Below are 19832 nucleotides of genomic sequence, written 5' to 3'. Positions count from 1 at the left end.
CTACAGGTCATTTTACTTCACTGTGCTTGTCATGTTCATCTATTCAGCACGGTGCTGGTCAACATGCCCCCTGGGGTTATTAGGAGGCCACACAGAAAATATTAAAGCCACGTGACATGTGGGCTGAGTGTCGCTACCCATCAATTGGAGCATTTGTGTTGTTGATTGCATACTTTGTTGAGTTGTTGATTGCATATTTGTTGAGTTGTTGATTGAATACTTTGTTCTGGAGTTAGAAGATAATTGGCCAGATGTGTGATTGTGGGCTAGCTGCTGAACTTCTGTAAGCCCCATTTTCACCTATAAATACACAGGCTGAGATGATGAGTGTTGCTCAGCCACTGGTATTGGGACAGCAGAATTCATCATGCAGGATCTTAAGCTTCCTTGGGCTGCAGACATTGAGTGCCCGTAATACCCCTAAGCAATTGCAGCAATGGGAATACAGACAGTCCACTGCCATTTCTCAGTGCCTGCTCTGCAGAGAACACTACCTACCCCCCTGGATCAAAATGATCTGTAGGGTCCTGTTCAGCTGGAAGTGCTGTGGTCCAAGCTCAAGGTTGTTATGGGATCTGATGTGAAAATACATTCTAAAGGGTATAGTGCTGCACCTGTAGGAAGGACTCTGATGATATTATCTCATCCCTATGCATGGAGGGTATGGGGAGGGCTGTATGCTGTAGGCTCCATCTGGAGAAGAGAATCATGACCAGATGTGATGAGTTCATATGTGGGGATGAGCCTGCTAGGTGTGATGGATGCTAGGCCAAAGATGGCAAATAAATGCTCACAGAGATTTGCACATCAACCCCACTAGGTTCATACTGACTGCCATGGAGTCATGCTGAGTAGGAGACAAGCAGTTATAGCCGCCAGACATAGGATGAGGGTGCTATGCCTACCGTCTGCTGTTTTTGCCTGTCCTAGATAGCAGGTGTCCTAGAGATTTTGTAAGAGTGATAATTCTTAGAAAGACAGATCAATATGTGCTTAATCACCGCCAGCAGTGGTCATCATAACTCTTTGAACTTAAGGCACATTGACATCTGGCATCCGTGAATTCCACACAGAATCTCCAGGGTGGACAGGGTGGAGGAAATGGAATCCAGAGACAGTAAGAGACAGATCGGAGCCACATTGCCTAGAGTTAAATCCAAACCCTGCTGTTACTTAATACCAGCGGGCTGTTCAGCGAGCTTATGACTCTTCCCTCGGCACTGGCTTTCTCATCTGAGAGCAACACCCCCTACAGAGTGTACAGACCAAAAGTCTGCATATAGGTCAAGTGCCTGGAGCTTGAAGCAGTGCCATAATCCTTGATGGTATCTGCTATGAGAGTAACCAGAAGCCTGAGCTCCCTGGCAGCCAGAGCAAAGATGGAAATTGATTCCTAACACGACCCATAAGAAAGGAGCTTAAGGACCTGTTTCTAAGGGAGACTAAGTGGCTCCTGACACTGTTGTCTTCTGAGGGTGGTGTGAGGAGCCTTTGTGTGATTCTAATGAACATCGTCTTCATTAGTGGTCTTCCAGCCATGAGAAGCAGGATGTATGAACTTCATACTTAATTTGGTGGGAACTGAGACAAAAATCCCAACTCCCAGTCTAGCCCTTGTCTGCTGCCTGGACAAAACAGGACTGGACCTGAGTGTTGCAAAAGACAGGTTTGGTGGACTGAAGTAGAGGGGCTGTCAATCCTGTCCTGAGGGCAGAGGAGAGGGCCTAGGGTGAGGCTCAGCCACCTACCCTTTTGGAATGGCCAGTTCTGGTGGTGATACCTGCAATCAGTGGGACTTAGCCTGGACCTTTACCACACCCCACAACCATCCTTTCTTTCCTCAGGGGCATGACGCCGGGAGAGGCGGAGATCCACTTCCTGGAGAACGCCAAGAAGCTGTCCATGTATGGCGTTGATTTGCACCATGCTAAGGTACCACTGAGTCCCGGCAAGCTCTCACCTTAAAAGGTCCCTGAGGTAGCACTTCCAGAGCCAGTGTCTCGACTGCTTTGCCTCCAACTCGGAAACTTTGGGGGTTCTCCTTTCTCAAAAGTAATAATCCTTTATTCTCTCAAACTTTCATCATCTCCCCCTTGGAGTCAATTTCCTCACAGGCCTACTAGTTTGTGCCTCCACTAGATTGGGTGCATGTGAGAGATAGACAAGGCCTTAGGTAATTTCTGTCACACTAGCGTGTGGCACATGGCCTGCGGTGAGTATGTTCCTAAATGTTTATTGAGTGGACGAGTGATTGACAGGGCAAGTGACTGAGGAAGCGAGTGGTGAATCAATGACAGAGAGATTGTTAGATGACTAGGGGAAATATTTGTCCAGGGATTCCAGCCTGCCCCCAGGAGCTCATTACAAGTGGAGCAGGGTGGTAGCAGGCTGTCCCTGACTGGCTCCGAACACCCGCTCTGTGCTCTCTCCCTGTGCAGGACTCTGAGGGCATCGATATCATGCTGGGTGTCTGCGCCAATGGCCTGCTCATTTACCGGGACCGTCTGAGAATCAACCGTTTTGCCTGGCCCAAGATTCTCAAGATCTCCTACAAGAGGAGTAACTTCTACATCAAGATCCGGCCTGGAGAGGTGAGCATGGCCCAAAACTTGCTCCCTTCACTCACCTCCCTGTCTTAATGTTTCTATTGCTGTGAAGAGATACCGTGGCCACAACAGCATTTAATTGTGGTGGCTTGCTTACAGTTTCAGAGGTTCAGTCCATTATCATGGTGGGGAGCATGGCGGTGTGTAGGCAGATGTGGTGCTGGCTACATCTTGATATGCAGGCCACAGGAAGTAAACTGACACACTGGCTGATATCCTGGGCATAGGAAACCTCAAAGCCTACCCTCACAGTGACACACTTCCTCCTACAAGGCCATTCCTACTCCATCAAAGCCACACCTCCTAATAGTGCCATTCCCTATGAGATTATGGGGGTCAATTACATTCAAACTACCACACCCCACACTACTGGGGGGATGACTGAACCTAATAGAGTGGACGTCAGCAGCTGGCCTGGGTTTTCCTGCCCAGGAAACATGAACAAGGTTCCAGGGTTCATGGAAGGTGGATCTCCCTCCTCCCTGTTTCCCTACATAGACTGCACACCATGTGACCTCACATTTGGTTTATTTTATTTATTTGTCTGTGTATGCTCCTGTGCATGCACATACATGTACATTTTGCTGTGGTGCACATATGAAGGCCAGAGGTCAGGTCCTGTGGACAGTTTGCTGTAGTCAGTTTCTCATTCCACCGTATTGATCCTGGGGATCGAATTCAGGTTATCAGGCTGAGTGGCAAATGCCTTATCTGCTGAGCCAGCCCTGTGCTGGAACAAAACAGCCAATAGCACCTGCCATAGAGACGAAAGGCTTGCTTTGACTCACAGTTTGGGAGGGTTAGTCCGTGTTTGATGAGCCCTGTGATTTTGGGCTCATGGAGCAGTGGTACATCATAGCAGGAGGGCATGAAGGAATAGAGTGGCCACACCATGCTCAAGGTGTATGGTGACTAAGGCGTACAAAGGCATGGCATTTGAGAGCACACACCAGTGTCCTAAGAACTCCCAGTAGGTCCCACTTCTTAAAGGTTTCCCTTACCTTCCAAGTGTACCTCATAGGGCTGAAGTGTTTAATACCTTCACCTTTGGGGACATTGTGTGTCCCGGCTGCAGCATGGCCCTGTCCTTCCAGTCTCAGGACAAAGCACATGTAAATGGAAGGCGCCCTTTCTGACAGTTGGACCCAAGCCTTCCCAGCAGATCCTTCATTCCACTCATAGCTCTTACCCATATCTGCAATGATCTTATTTATTTTGTTCTTTTTCCGCGTGTGTGGTTGTATGTGAGTGTTATGTGTGGTGTGTACAGGAGTGTTGTGTTTGTGTATGTGTGTGTGTGGTGTACCTGAGTGTATCAGTGTGTGTGGTGTGTACATAAGTGTGTGTGTGTGGTATGGTGCTATGTGGTGTATATATGAGTGTGTGTTTGGGTGTGTACATGAATATGTGTATGGGTATGTACTTGAGTGTGTATGAGCATATACATGAGTGTGTGGTATGTATATGAGTGTGTGTGTGTGTATGTGTCTGTGTCTGTGTATGTATGTGTTCAGGTAGGGGCCCAAGGTTGATGTTAGAAATCTCTCTCTCATCCTCAACCAAGGTCACAGTCAAAGCCAGAGCTCCCCAGTATGGCTAGTCTAGCTAGCCTGATTGCTCTGGGGAATCCTCCATCTTCCCCTTCTGGGGCTGCAATTACAGGTGGCCTGCCACACCCATCTGGCCATTTATATAAGTTCTGGAGATTTGAACTCAGGTCCTCATGCTTGTGAGGCGAGCATGTCACCACTGAACCTTGCCCTGTTTAATTATTCTCTGACCTCCTATTCCCTAGATGTGGGTGTGCTGATCCCACCAGTGTCTCCAGTGGTTAGCACTGGAAAAGAGCTCAGTCTGCCCTCTTTACATGCATGCATGAATAGGCTGAAGGTGCATCTGTGTGAGGAGAGGGTGAGTAGTGGGCTAGTGGCGAGTGTGTCCCAGGCCTCACCTGTAACCCACCCTTCTTGGCTTCCCAGTATGAGCAGTTTGAGAGCACCATCGGCTTCAAACTCCCTAACCACCGCTCAGCCAAGCGGTTGTGGAAGGTCTGCATTGAGCACCATACATTCTTCCGGTGAGCCCCCCTGGGCGGGGTGAGAGGGATGAGAGCCTGTGAGGTTCAGGGGGTGGGGGAAGTACAGTCAGCACAGCAAGCCCAGCACTTCCCCAAGTCTCCCCTTTCTGACTGTGAGGTATTGCAGTTGTGAGGTTATGACAGAGTTAGCCAGAGCTGGGGACACTGGCATAAAAAGCCTGCTGTGGTCTGACTTTGGACCTGACGATGGGGCCAGATCCCCATTCCTCATCTCCATTACTCTGTTCTAGGCTAGTGTCCCCAGAGCCCCCACCCAAGGGCTTTCTGGTGATGGGCTCCAAGTTCCGGTACAGTGGGAGGACCCAAGCACAGACCCGCCAAGCTAGTGCTCTCATCGACCGGCCTGCGCCCTTCTTTGAGCGTTCCTCCAGCAAGAGATACACCATGTCCCGCAGCCTTGATGGAGGTATGGCCCAGACTGGAGCTGGGGTAAGAGTGGTCCTCAGGAAAGACAAGGTGCGCGAACATAGCAGGTCTACAGAACAAATGTGGTACTTGTGGTAGACACTCCCAAGGTCATTTGCACCAGACATGGTGATCTGACAAGCACCATTGCTCCTGGGCAGCTCTGTCCCACTGGGATAGGACATATACTCCAGGACTTTTCTGGGTTGTGACCTTGTGGGGGGTCCCAGGTTCCTCCATCTAATCTTCTGGGCCTTTGCCTAAAGGAAGCTCAACTATGCACAGGTTGACATTCGTGTGGTTTATGTGAAGGAAAAAGGACCTGGTCTGGCCCTGGCCCTTTCCTGTGGGTCTCATTCCTACGCCAGAGCTAAGTGGATCCTAGACTGGAGGGGAGGTTATGACAGAGGTTAGCCCAGAGCTGTGGGCGCTTGTCGGGGGAGCAGAACCCTGGACTCTAACCTGAAGGCTGGGTTTCTTGTGTTGACATCCTGAAAGGACACCTGTGGGACCTCCTTTTTGAGCCTCAATGTATCCTCCGTCAGATGGAGGTCGTAATTCCCAGGCTAGCCCACAACACAGAGCAGTGCAAACCAGGTAGTGAGCAGGAATTGGCACTTTGCCGAGGGAAATAGCCCTGGAAGATAAGGCAAATTGCCTTCTCTTTCTAATGGTGGCCAACCACAAGGACAATATGTGTGCTCTGGTTGTCATTATGATGGGTTTCCATAGCCTTTTTTCTACTAAGGCTCAGTCTGCAACATTTTGGGTTGATCCCAGGGCCTGGTGCAGTCTCTAAGTCCACCCTTCTTTGGTTTAGAAAAATATTTTATTATTGTGGCAAGGAAGATGGATTTTATAGGGATCCCTTTGAATTCTTGCTAACTTACAAAGAAACCAAACCATTTGAAGCTGCTACTGTGACTTGTAAAAGCTAGTCTCAGGATGTCTGGGTATTGCTAGATAACAATGTATTGGGAGTTGCCCAAGGACCACAATACAAACAGCAATGTTTGCTGGGTGAGCATGGATGGAAAGGTCACTCTGGGTCTGACACTGTCCGAAGAACTTATAGACCTTAGTTTATTGTGTTCTTACCTCATCTGTCTGGCATAGATACTACTTAATGATGAGGAAACTGAATCCCAGAGGGGTTGTGTAACTTATCCACTGTCACCCAGCCAGGAAGGGTTGGATTTGAGACACTAGTGCTGTAGAAAGGTAGAAGGAGTCCGCGGCTGGGAAGTAGCCTTGTGACTCTCCGGCCATTAATCAGGCTGAGCAGTAGGGAAGGCTGGGCAGTGAGTTGCAGTGGGGAAGGCTGGGCAGTGAGTTGCAGTAGGGAAGGCTGGGCAGTGAGTTGCAGTGGGAAGGCTGGGCAGTGAGTTGCAGTGGGGAAAGCTGGGCAGTGAGTTGCAGTAGGGAAGGCTGGGCAGTGAGTTGCAGTGGGAAGGCTGGGCAGTGGGTTGCAGTGGGGAAGGCTGGGCACTGGGTTGCAGTGGGAAGGCTGGGCAGTGGGTTGCAGTGGGGAAGGCTGGGCACTGGGTTGCAGTGGGAAGGCTGGGCGGTGGCTGGCTTTCTGACTGTGCATAGGGAAATGCCTCACACAGACACTCCACTACCTCTGCCCACTTTAGCGGAGTTCTCCCGCCCCGCCTCAGTCAGTGAGAATCATGATGCAGGGACTGACCGTGACAAACGGGAAGATGATGCTGAGTCAGGGGGACGGCGATCAGAAGCTGAAGAAGGAGAGGTCAGGACCCCCACAAAGATCAAGGAGCTGAAGGTAGGAACCCACTGGGTTGCCATGTATCCTGTTCCCAGGGGACCTGGTTGGTGGCCTGAGGTTGGTAGCCTCAGCCTTATTGCATCCAAACACCCTTGCTGTGGGGTGCACCATGGCCAGTATTCCACACCTGGACATGCAGAGTAGGGTTGGGGTTGGAAGTGGCATGCTGCCCCCTTTTCACCCAGCTTTCCTGGGTCTCGGGTGCTTCCCTGAGTCTGGGAAACTCTGACCCCCACACACACGCTTACTGACTCCTGTATCCTCTTTAATTGTGGTCTGTGTCTCCTCTCCTACCCTGAGCTTGAACAGGTCACCAAAGGCCTCAGTGTGCAGTGTAAGTGTGTCCTTTCCTGCAGCCAGCCTCACTCTGTGGACATACACATCCCCAGTGTGTATATATATGTACAGGGTCCTGCAGGCACACACAGCCCAGCCCCACTTTCACACCTCTATACCCCAGCCTTAGACTCTTGCACAGACATGATGATAGCATGTTCACATACATGCACAGGCTTGGCCACACATAGGCCAGGCATGGCTTCCTTGGCATTGCTGAGCTGTCCTTTTCTGCCATGTAGTTCTGCAGTGTAAACACTGGCCCCCTAATCACATGCTCACTGTTACAAGCAGCAGGAAATGCTGGACGCACACCAGCCTGTGAATGTACTCTACCCACTCTGAATCTAGTCCCCTGGCCGCTCCTTTGCCTTCCTGAGATAGCCACCTGCTTCCTACCCCATACCTTCCTCTGATTGCCTCATTACCTATTATTGCCTTAGCAGCTCTCCTGGCCCACACTGCATGGTGGGATTGGGTAGGAGTGCACAGGGCTACCTTGCTGGACCAGGCTAGTTGCGGTGTCTCTTATCTGTTTATTCTACTGACCCTGCTGGTTCCTTTCCCTCCTGCCTTATCCTACCAGCCGGAGCAGGAAACCACGCCAAGACACAAGCAGGAGGTACTGCATGGACCCATCTCCCCCTCAATAGCCGTTCATGTATCACCATCCCACTCTGTCTGTCCCCGGCTCATGTCCCTGGCACCACCTCAGCTTCAACTTCATTTCTGCCCACCTTCTACACCCTCTTTTCCGTTATTTTCCTTTGTGGTCACTGCCCTCCCTGTTAAGCTCATGTCTTCAGCTCCCAGGTCGGATTCTAGTCCCATCCACGTGTCCTGCCCTGCACCCAGTGTCACTTCTTTGCTGGCCTGGTGATCCCTGCCTCCCTCCCCTACTTGTGTGCTTTCATTTAGCTCCTCTTTCCATTCCCACCCTCCCCTTCCTTAGCGCTGTCTCCTCCCCAGCAGCACTGTTTGGCAGCACCTACATCTCATTTGTGTTCTTTGTATCTCTTGACAACCAGATGTGAGGGTGGGGCCTGGGTGGAGGAGGGGGAGCCCCAGGGCGCATCTGCATCTGCTCAGACTCCAGGCCCACTGCCCTCCTGAGCAGGCTGCTGATGCCTCCCTCTTCTTATCTCCCGGTTCAATGAGTACATCAACTTCTGTCTCCCGCCCCCACGTCTTCCCCCTCCCAGTGTCCAGGTCTCTCTGGGGATGCAGTTTGTTCTTGGGCTGCTGAAAGAAGGCCACAGTCAGGGGCCAGCCATGGCATCCTTGAGTCCTGATCCTATCCACACAACAGGGCATGCAGACTATCTGTGACTTCAGCTACACCTGCCTCATTCTTGTGTCAGACCTCGACACTCACCCCTCCAAGGCCTTTAACCTCTAGGGAACCCCGGACCCAACCACTCTCCAGTTTCTGGGGGCATAATTTACTGCAGGGCCTGCTGCCCATTTGGGATCACCTCGGGTTAAGACTCACTCACCATCGAAGCCTGTTCTCACCCCCTGTGCCAACCCACATAACCTCTCATATCCACGCGGTCTGTAGCCAGCTTAGCCTGGGAGGGAGGCCTGAGGTCCAGTCAGGTATGTGGGGAGAAAGCGGAAGCCTCAGTAGGATTGGCTTTCTTCCTGAGAAGTTTTGGGAGCAACTACAGTGGTTCTTACATGCCAGCGATGAACCCAGGGGAGGAGTCTAGGCCTATCTAAGGACAGGCTTATCTTGCAGGGAGTTCTCAAACAGCCTTGCAGATAGTCTTTGGGCTGCCAGCTCTCTTTCTCTTCCAGAAGCAGGCAGATGACCAACATTGGCAGTTCTCTGTGGCTCATCCTCACTGGGCCCAAGCAGACTTCTCTATCTGTAACACTGGTGTGGACTCACCAGGGGCACGCCTGGGACCAGCTCTACTGACACGTTCTTGTGCCAGGCCTGGAAGCTCATCTCTTCTCCCTCATCTCTAGTTTCTCACCCCACATGAGCCTCACTTCCTCCCCAGCCAGCATCCTGGTCTTGTTGATGGCATCTGACTCTGTCTGCTTTTAGAGAGTGAGGACTCAGAAAGCATCTGTGAGGTTCTGTGATGGAGAAGGCAGTGGCCCATGGTGCAGGAGGCTGCATAGTCTTTCCCGGCCCCGAATAGGGGAACAGGGCCCATTTTCCTGAACAACCTAGCTTAGGCCAGGCCTCCATGGGGCCTGTGCAGTTGGATGGGGGCTCAGAAGAGCCTAGACTGAACAGGCTCTTAAGTACAATGGTCTCAGTCTTGAGCAGAGATAGGAGCCAGAATTGAAGGGGGTTCTGGGAATCTAGCCAGCAAGCCTGTGCAGCTCAGAGAACACATAGGGACTTCTCACCTTGGTACATGCTGCCTGCTGTGCCTGGATCATAAATAGGAAAGTCATCTGTGTGTCTCACTCCATCTGGGCTCAGAGGACAACAGGAACTCACCCAGACTTGAGGGTTGAGTGGAGTTGAATGTTCTGGGGTAAGGTAGGCAGGGGAGAAGAGAGGGTGGCTTCATTAGGCTGTCCTCTTTGTCACCCGGGTGCCCCATGCCCCGGGTCAGTGCATCTCTTGGTCCCTTGGGTTATTATGAGGATGATAGTGTTGGATGGGATGGTGAGGTGCTGATGCTAGCCTTCGTGTGCCTTCCTCTGTTCATCACACTCCTCTACCTCGTCCTTCCACACCTAGTTCTTGGACAAGCCAGAGGATGTCCTGTTGAAGCACCAGGCCAGCATCAATGAGCTCAAGAGGACCCTGAAGGAGCCCAACAGCAAACTGATCCACCGGGATCGAGACTGGGAGCGGGAGCGCAGGCTGCCCTCATCACCCGCCTCCCCCTCCCCCAAGGGCACCCCTGAGAAAGCCAGTGAGGTAGGTATTCTGCTGAAGCCTTCAACAGGGACCTTGGATAAAGAGGCACAGGGCAGGGGTAAGGAGCTAAATGTGTATTTACTTTCATCCATCACACAAATATGTGCCTGTCGCTGCCTTAGGCTGGTGGGTTGGGCAGGCAGGTTAGGCTGAGAGGGTCAAATTCACTAACCACTGGGTCCTAGGGACCATCTTAAAACATGAAATGCTCCAAAAACTCCTGGTAGCTCGGTGGGGAAAGTGTGCTTGTTAGAAGTGCAGGTCCTAAGACCGCATGTGGGACCCACTAAAGCAGCTGTTTGCCAGGAAAGACCTCGGATTAGGCAAGTGTCTTGCATATTCAACTTTGAGAACCCAGGAAGCCCTACACAGGGACCAGCCCCTTTGGAGCTTTTGTGACAGCTTTTTGTGACAGGGGAAACATGGTCCCTGCTAGAAGAATTCTAGAGGTGTGACCTCAGACCACTCCTGAGGCATTCCCAAAAGGACCCCATAAGCCTGCCCTCCAGGGTGGAAATATGGGGGTTCTTTCTCAACTGAAGAAAATATGATTTGGGAATATCTGTATTTATACTCCCAAGCTATTATTTTTAGCAGTTGCTGAACCTTGATGAGATTTACCCTGGTTTCAGGGTAGTTATCTTCCCTCTCGAGCTGCTGCTCACTGGTTACCAGATTGACTGAGGTCTAAACTTAGGCTCCTGGTGCCATTACCTGTCAGCTGGAGGACTCTGGCTTGTTACTTCACCTCCCTGAGGCCCTGTTATGAGGAGATGTTTATAGGGATGCTATAAGGGTCAGGAGAGATAATGCCTGGAGAGGGACCACAGGGCCACCATGCTGTCTGGTATGAGCTACTTGGTGTTCCTTATGGAGTCCCAGGACTCAGCCTTATGGATCTCCAAATCAAAGCTGGAAGGACCCTGGGAACCCTCTCTGTTGAAAGACCTGCTTTTACTGAGACCCAGAGAGACGAAGAATGACTCAGCATGATCGCACGCTTGTTGTGTTCACATCATTGTACTTGTAATGAATTCACAGCCGTGTGCAGACGAAATCTCATGCAGACCAGGTATAGAGTCAGTTGTATATGTGCTTTCTCCCTAGTGCTTTGGACATTGGTGACACAGCCATGGTTTAATACGTAGAGTGCTGATTGTACTGGTCCTTGCCATGGTCTGAGCCCACCAGATAGCAGAGGATTTTCCTTGTGAGGTATAAACTCCTGGCACAGCTGAAATTCCATGGCTGCCAAAGTCACAGTTAAGGGATGCTTTGTGGGGCATTGAAGGCTGATACCCTGAGAAAAGACAAATCTCTGCACCTTCTAGCAGAGGAGGCAAACTTAAATACTGTGGCATGACATTGTCATCTACACATGTATCGATCAGCTTTTGTAGTTACCTGGGATGCACATGGACCTCAGGCTGTGAGTTGGATAGGTCTCTGAGGACTTCTGTGGTCCCAGCACAACCAAGACCTCAGACTAAATTGTGGTTGTGATGTAGAGAGCTGGCACACAGCACTCTCTTCTCCACCCCTCATTCCCTAGGGAAAGATGGCCAGAGTAATTTCTAACAGTTCTGAAATGGGTCAGGTCTTGGCCTAGGTGCAAGTGAAGTGTGTGATGTAGAAGCTAACCCTAAGGGTGAGATGTCAGCAGAGAAAGGAGCTGTAGATGAATGCTAGTCAGCTAGGACCTGGAATTGGGGGGTGTGCCCCACCTGCTGGTGACAACTGGAGCTGCCAGCAGAGGAACCTTATTAAAGATGGAGGCTATGCCAGCTGCCACCTCCTTAGCCCTGAAAACTGTAATCAGCACTCCTGGGAAGTAACGGAGACTGTCTTGGAGTTACGAACCGTTTAGAGCTTTATGTCCCTTGGCATTTATGGGTTCTTGAAGATTTTCAAAATGGGAAGAGCCATAGACAAGGACTTGACTCTGCCCTTGGGTGAGTGATGTCACCTCTGTAAGCCTCCTTGCATAGGCCATCTGAAAGGGGACCAGAATGTCATTCCATTGGGAGGTTATTGGCAAGGCTAACTGGAACAATGAAGATGGAAGGTCATTGTCCTCTAGGAAGTGTCGATAGTTATGGGATCACTGCTGAAGGTGAACTAGAATCCCTGGCCCAAGCTCTGGGGAGGACCCTTTGAGGGCATACCACCCAGAACTGCCATAGCCACCTCAAGGCTTGTTGAGTCCTACCCAAGCCAAGGGGAAAGCAGAAGGAACTTGAACAATTCCCACTGGACAAACCCAGGTTTTAGTTTGAAAGACAATTGTGTATGGGGTGGTGGTGATGTAGGTGTATGTGTGTTTGTTTGGGTGTGTGCACATGTACATCACACATGTATGTGTGTATGCATTCATGTGGAGGCCAGAGGTCAACATGGGTATCTTCCTCAGTCACTATTTTTTTTATTATCTCTCTCTCTGTCTGTCTGTCTGTCTGTCTGTCTGTCTGTCTGTCTGTCTGTCTCTCTCTCTCTCTCTCTCTCTCTCTGTGTGTGTGTGTGTGTGTGTGTGTGTGTGAGAGAGAGAGAGAGAGAGAGAGAGAGAGAGAGAGAGAGAGAGAGAGTGTAAATCAGAGGACAACTTTTGAGAATCTTTCCTTCCTCCATGTGGGTCCTGGGGATTGAACTTAGGATTTTGGGCTTGGCAACAGGCACTTTTACCTACTGAGCCATCTTGCCAGCCCCTCCACTTTATTTTTTGAGACAAAGCCTCTCACTGAGCCTGGAGCTCACTGACTAGCTGCAGGCTGGCCCGTCAGTGAGCTCCAGGGATCTGCCTGTCTCCACCTCCCCAGAGCTGAGATTACAGATGTGCGTTTACAGATGTGCGTTGCAACACTTGGCTTTTTTCACAGGTTCTGGGGATCTGAACCCAATTTCTCATGCCTGTACAAGAACTTTATTAATTATGGCATCTCCTCAGCTTTTCAAGGGCAACTTTTAAAAGCTATGACTGTGACCCAGCTACAGATTCGAACCATAGTCTAAGCCCATGACACCTTGGGCAGGCTGGAAGTCAGTCCAACTGTGGGATTCCAGACTCCCTTGAGTGTTAGTGGGCATGAGAGGCTGGCCAAAAGCCACAGGATTGCCTTGCAGCCAGCCCCAACCACAGCTGTCCTTCCCTGTCTCCCCGATCAGGGCAGCTCCTTCCTGACTGAATCTGTGAACTAACAAAACAGTGTGGGGCCTACAAAGCTGGCTTATTTACAGACTTTGTGTCTCTCCTGCTCTCTCTCTCTCTCTCTCCCTCTCCCTCCCCCCCCCATTCTTTCTTCCGGCCCTGGGCCTCCCCTGCAGGCCCAGAGGACCCAGGATACTTCTCAGCAGGACTTGGTGCCTGGAACAGCAGCAGGCTTGGAAGTGTTCACTCAGAAAAGTCTCGCAGCATCTCCTGAGGTTACTGTCTTTGCATCCCCACATCCCTTCCTCCTGGGCCTCCAGCCCATTCCTGTCCACCCTCCAGGATCTTAAGGAAACCCTTGCCCCAGATCGAGGGTAATAGGTCAAACTCTGACATGGAGAATAGAGCAGGTGTGGCCCATGTTGTCCGGTGTTATAAATAGCAAGTGTTCCCATCCCAGGGGTCCATGAAGGGCCAGCCCCTCCCTCGTCTGTTACTTAGCAGGAAGGAGAGATCACAGCTATATCCAGAAGACAAAACTGGTTGCCTCTGCCTCAAAAGGGGCAAAGATCTGATCCTCTCTAAAGGCAGGCTCTATGCCTTAGCTTGAGTGTCTTGGCCCTTGAGTGTGTCCTGCCCTGAGATCTTGGCTGTGTTTAAAAGCCTGACTGTAGTCTATGGGTGGCTAGTTAGGGCATAGTGTCAAATCCTCCCCTGCTCCCAGCTGTCTAAACCCATCTGGGACATTGGTCTTTGTCTCCAGTCAAGCAAAAGTCAATATCTTCCTCCCCAAAATATCCCTCTAAGTGAGGAGGGCATTGTTTGAAGAGCAGGCCAAGGGTTCTTGGGTTTCCTGAGGCCCTGTTTAGATGCTGGGGATGGAATCCCCACATTCCACCCCAACCCCACACTGGGATTATGTAGCCTGTTGAGTTGTGAATCAATCAGCTACTTAGGAAACATCCTTCATGTAGCCTCTTCCCCATCTGTTGGTGTGGCTTGTGAGGGCATAGACCTTTTTCCTTCTACAGAGAACTTGTGTAGCTGCTGTGAGTATGCTGTCAGTGTAGGAGGGAGGCACATCAGCAAGCGCCATACAAGGGAAGTACAAACCAGAGCTCTTCCTGAAGTCTTCTTCCATGGAGAACTAAAAGCAAACCTGTCAGTGGGAGTCAGCAGCATCCTAGAGTTAGGAATGTGGTGATGTCCTAGGTCCGGAGATGCTCTTAGAAACAAGGAGGGTGTGTTTCTATGGGGAGTGAGCCAGGATGTGCGCCTTTTAACAGTGGCCTGTCACATCAGCCTACTGTTTTGTCTACAGTCATCAAGAGGACCATTCATTCATTCCATCCTTCATCCCCACCTTCTTATCCCTTCCCTTTCCCTCCCTCTGCCTTATTCTTCCCTCCACGAGGCCTTTCCGTGTTGCCCTGACTGCACTCAAATTCTAGGCTTTGGCTTCACAAGTGCTGGGCTGAAGTCTGCTCTTCTGATTAGTTGCCTGTGAGTTTCTTCTTGCATCCTGGTGGCTACAGACTTGCTCTAAAGCCTCTATTAGGATATCCCTCAGGTGACTGAGCACCTTCCTTCTGCACCTACCTCTTCCAACAGTTTCTCCTAGGGTGTGGGTTCTAGAGAGCTCCCTTCCTAGACCTCCCCCCACCCCGACTCCCTGAATCCAAATGTTCAGGTGGGGCCTGAACAGTCAGGGACCAGAGGAGCCACCCTCTGAAGTTTCTTTTTGTCTAGCATGAAGCAGAGGTGTCCCCTTCTTCCACCCCTGTGGCTGGAGCAGAAGCAGTGCCATCAGACGGTACTCTCAGCAAGGCAGGGAAGAGCCAGGGACTCGGCAGAGTATAGCATGAGGGCTGACCTATCTGTGGATGCCCTAACGTTGCCCCATCTTGTGACAAGGGCTGGATGTGGCTTTACCAGTGCACTGGTGCCAGCAAAGTTATCCCTTTCCTTTTGTAAATCCCACCCCTGCCCCACATATTCTTAATTGTTGCTTCTTAGCAGTAGAGCCCTGTTTCTTCCCTCACCGCCACTGGGTGATCTACAAATCTCATTGGGAGCCTTGGTTTCCCCTTCTAAAACAAAATTGCCAATTGGAGTAAATTTAATTATGTAGATGAAGGCTGGCGCTGCCTGGCATCTACTAACTAAACATTACCATGTGTTTTCCCTTCTCTGCCTCTAGAATCTTTCCAGTCTGTGCCAGCTTCCACCCCCATACATCATTGCTCATCTAGCCTATTTGCTAGATAGAATTGGAGTGGGAATATTCCAGAAGGGGCCTTCTTGGCCAACTTTGACCACCATCACTAGGCTGATAATGTTACAAGCTGAAATGGAAGCAGCTGGTACAACTTGCTTCCCAAGGAGATGAGAAGGGGCCTTATGATGCAGGCTAACAGAACATGACCCTCTGAGGGTTCAGGTGCAGGCACCTGAAACAGACTTTGTCTGGACCTGGACCTCCCTTCCTTTGATCTCTTCCCTACTGGTAAGATTCTGCTAATGAGGTCACAGTTCCTGATCTGAGAAAAGGGATTTGTAGTGCTCCCTTGATCCTTCCAGCTCCTTAAGATCTTATAGGTGTGGCTGACTCATTGCTAAGTCACAACCTGAAAAGGAGCCCAAGGTCATGTAAGCCTCTGGTCTCCTACTTCTGGGAGGAGTCTTAGGCACACCTGTCAGGGAAGCAGTCTTGGTAGGGTGGGAAGGTTAAACTTTAAAGAATCAGAATCGGGTCTTGGGTTCTAGGCTCTGGTGGTTGAGTTGCTTTCCTCCCCTAGGTCTACATTTGGAAGTTGATTTCTATGTCTGCATCGTGAAAGCTGTGACCTCAAAGAAAGGAAGGATCTTAAGGCTGTGGGTCAGGCAGGACTGAAGCTTCCCTAGGGCTGCTCAGTCTTATGCAGTTATTAGAAGATGGACTTCTGATGATATTTTGTGGGGAGAAAGTATTCTGTGGTCCCAAGACTAAAATCCCAATGGTCTTATGGCTGTTAATGATTTGAGAAACCCATCAGTACCTCTAAGCTGTTGGGAATGAGTAGAGGGATGTTCTGTGAAGTTTGATGGTGTCCCACCCTGTCCCGTTGGCTCTATAATGATGTTGCCTGTGGTCTTCTTCTGTGGTATGATCTGGTCAGTTCTTTTCGATTAATTCCATGGGTTTTTGTTAGAATTCTCCAAGGATTGGTCTTGAAATCATTTCTTTTGGGAGGAACTCCAGGGTGTTCAGACTGTTTAAGCCAATGGCTTCAAATGTGCTAACCTGTCTGTCTGGTATCATTGCTGTTGACCTGTTTCCTTCCCAAACACTCTTGTGGTCATGTTTTATTTAGGTTGGGGCCTGTGAAAGACAGCTCACTGTTTTCCCTCAGCTTGACATCAGATCTCGGTTGGTACCTGTGTTTCAAGGTTGCTCATTAAGTCAGCAAAGATCTCAGGCATCAAAAAGCAGCCATTGTTTCCCTGGCTCTTACATCAACAATGGTTGCAACCAGGCCATTGACCTCTAGACCTCAGTCACCCCCCCCCCCCAAAGGAGATGACACTTGATGTCTTTGGAGCTCTTTTGGCTCAACATCCAGAGATTTCTTGTGATGTAAATGCTGACAGTGAGAAATACTCAGTTACAAGAGGAAGAGGACAAGGCCTGGCCCATCCGTGGATCTCCCTTTTCCCATTGTTCCTGGGGAGACACAAGACCTCATCCCACTGTATCAGGATAGATTCGGTGATTGAAGAGGGTCAGTCAATTTAGTGGGGATCTTAATGGGGAAAAGAACTTAGACAACGATGATGGGATTTGTCTCCCCTTTCTGTTCCTGGCCATTTCCTAGGACATATGGCCCCAGTGTCAAGCCCTTTGGTGGTAGATTGGTCCCTTCTTATAGAGGGAAGAGGCCATCCCTTCAGGTGCCTGCTGTTTCATGTTAACTCTTCTTGCTCCAATTAAAACACAGGGTTCAGAGCATTGGGTATTTATAGAAAGAGTATACACTAGGCCAGAAGAACTTGGCCTCCTAACAGTGGCCTCCACACAACGGGAAGAAAGTAAGGCAGGCCTCGCTGAGATCCTTGCTGATGGCAGACTCTCCAAGGTAGACATTCTGGTGGACAAGTTCAAAGTTGAAGTGGCCACAGAAGAAGCAGTAGGAGCCAGAAGAGCAAGCACTCAGCAGCAAGGGAAGATGATTGCAAGTCCAGAAGACTTTGAGACAATGAGACAGGAACGCGTGTGTGTCAAGGGAGGCCCCAGGGAGGCTGCCCAAGCTGCAGGCTTCACATCAACAGACAAGCTTCACCAGGGCTCCAAGCTCAAGATTAGAAGCCACCACATGTCAGATGGTCAGCTAGAGAGTCAAGTACAGCTGAGCAAGGGGCTGGAGGGGCTCCAGACTTGGGGAAGACCTCCAGCTACGGGGGTTGGGCCAGTGCAGGGAGAAGTTCTATCTCCTGCATCAGACAGAGGAGGGCTCCAGTCTTTCCTGTTGGATCCAGCCCAGGCAGAAACCAGAGTTCACTCGAGCCATGAGACTGATACCTCCTTCGCAGAGAGGAGCTTCTATCTAAACTATGGAGAGAAAGACGCTGAAGACCAAGTTCTCCCCCTACCCTCAGAGGACAGAGAAGAGCACCCGGAAGCCCCTCCTGGAGATGGGACCTGGATGGCGCTGGCAGGGGAGCACGCAGAGCTCTGGGAGCTGAAGCTCTCAGCCCCAAGGGGTTCTGTCCCAGGTCCCAGCCAGAATAAAGATGAAACCCATACGGCTTCCTCAGAGGAAGAAGCCTGGTCTCCCAGGGACCATGGGAGGCCTGCTGACCAGACTTTAGCAGAGGGCTGGGAAGGAGCACGGCATAGGCTGGAAGGAGAACTAGCCTGCCCAGTGGCTGGGGTAGCTGGAGATGATTGGATGAGGGAGACTGAGAGAGATCCCCCAGCAAGAAGGAAGAAGCACCCCCCTGGTGGAGGAGGAGGGGTGCACCTAGATGCCCAGGCCTGTGCCCTTCTGAGGACCATCCCTCCTCGTGTTAGGAAACCAGTCAGGCCAGACCAAGGCAGCTCTCTGTCCAAAGAGAGGAGGTTAGTTTCCACTCAAGCTGTAGAACCCCAGACAGAGGGCGGGGAGGCAGTCATTCCGCTGCCAGCCTCCTCCAGTCACATGGAGGTTCTGGCAGCTGTGGAGAATACTTCTCAAAGCCCAGTCTCTCCTGGGCCAGGGAAGCCTTCGGAGTTCGGAGATCCCTTTGGAGATCAGTTTCCTGTAGTTCCCGTGCCCAAGGACACACGAAGTTCACGCAAAGCGCCTCCAGTTGCCAGCAAGAAGCCCAGAGTTGTCCCTGAAGGAACCGAGGGGCCTGCATCCCTGGGATTTGTGTTCCCTTCAGGAAAGCAAAAGGAGACTTTACTCCAGACTGGGGACCAAGGGGGTTCCCAGGAAGATATTAGCAAGACTTCAGTGGCTAACAAGATTCGTATATTTGAGACCCATGGAGCGGAGACTTGCCGAGCCAGTCAGGGTGAAATGAGGACCTTTCCGCACGAGCTGCCTCCGGAGGCTTCCTCAGGGCAGGTAGAACATCAGCAGAATAAGCTTCTAGACTTGGGCTTTGTGCAATTGCAACCCTCTGGGGATTTGGCTAGCCCCAAAGTTACAAATTCTGTCATGCCTCTGGCAACCCAGCACCATGGGGAGAGCCCCTCTACTACCTCCCACCAGGAAAGATGCACAGAACCAGAGCTCGTGTCCCCTGATTCAGGCTGTGAAACCACGCTGGAGGAAGCTACCGGGGTAACTGGCCACGTGAGCCCCCACCCTCACCAAGTCCCCATTTGTGGAACCTGACCGCATGCTGTGTAGCTTCTTAGAGGCATGTTTCGGTGGCCCCTCGTCATTCCTGCAATGATGCTGCTCGTTCCTCCCTAGAAAGTCTTCTCCTTCATGGTCCTGAGAGAGCACAGGCTGAAAGATGGGGCCATCTGCTTAGCCTTTGTTAGCTTTTTAAATCCCCCGGCCTTTGGTGTGACCTTATGTCCAGAGGGTCACACAGTGGCCACAGAGAAGGCACCACCACCAGCAGCAAATTACATACTCGCTTTGCCTTGCTCGTCCCACCTGCTAGGTTCCTCCCTCTTGCTTGGCTTATCCAGTATCTTTCTTCATCCTTCCCCATCCCTGGTATCCTTGTGGAAGTTGGCAGTCCAGAGGATCCCTCCACTTTGCTTCCCTCTCCAGGCTCTTTCTTCCTCCTTAAGACTAACTGTCTTCTCTAATCCAGAACAAATCCGGAGATGCGGGCAGGGAAGAGAAGAACTTCTTCAGCCGCTTAGCACCAACCCCCCCTGGGAAGGGGGAGCGCCTGAGATTCGCCAGCCCTCTGGGCCCTCAGGTCTCTGCTGTCCCTCTGCCTCGATGACTTGGTCATCTTCATCTGGCTGGGATGCATCATTCCCTAGACTTTCTCTCACCTGCTCTAGTAGCGAATCCCCTGTGGCTGTTCACACTCTGGCTTGTCTGGAATGTATTCCTCACACCTCTCAACCTTCCAGA

At 51.0% G+C, this 19832-nt stretch overlaps 1 protein-coding gene across 11 annotated transcripts in view; it reads left to right on the top strand.

Annotated features, from left to right (window-relative positions):
• Positions 1–19832, top strand: part of Epb41l1 (erythrocyte membrane protein band 4.1 like 1) — a 120949-nt gene that overhangs the window by 81711 nt on the left and 19406 nt on the right. For 5 of the 11 annotated variants that reach the window (XM_051188049.1, XM_051188024.1, XM_051188040.1 and 2 more), the window contains 8 exons: positions 1845–1932; positions 2439–2591; positions 4586–4683; positions 4935–5110; positions 6747–6895; positions 7821–7856; positions 9942–10124; positions 19561–19671. In XM_051188049.1, coding sequence (XP_051044006.1) covers positions 1845–1932; positions 2439–2591; positions 4586–4683; positions 4935–5110; positions 6747–6895; positions 7821–7856; positions 9942–10124; positions 19561–19671 — 994 coding nt within the window. Of the gene's footprint in view, positions 1–1844; positions 1933–2438; positions 2592–4585; positions 4684–4934; positions 5111–6746; positions 6896–7820; positions 7857–9941; positions 10125–17095; positions 19074–19560; positions 19672–19832 lie in introns of those variants that run through there. The other 6 variants (XM_051188079.1, XM_051188099.1, XM_051188109.1 and 3 more) reach the window with 4 other exon arrangements.

This window comes from Phodopus roborovskii, unplaced genomic scaffold (assembly GCF_943737965.1).
Source record: "Phodopus roborovskii unplaced genomic scaffold, PHOROB, whole genome shotgun sequence".
Classification (NCBI taxonomy): domain Eukaryota; kingdom Metazoa; phylum Chordata; class Mammalia; order Rodentia; family Cricetidae; genus Phodopus; species Phodopus roborovskii.
The sequence above is the reverse complement of the archived record's forward strand: the minus strand, read 5'-3'. Positions and strand labels throughout refer to the sequence as shown.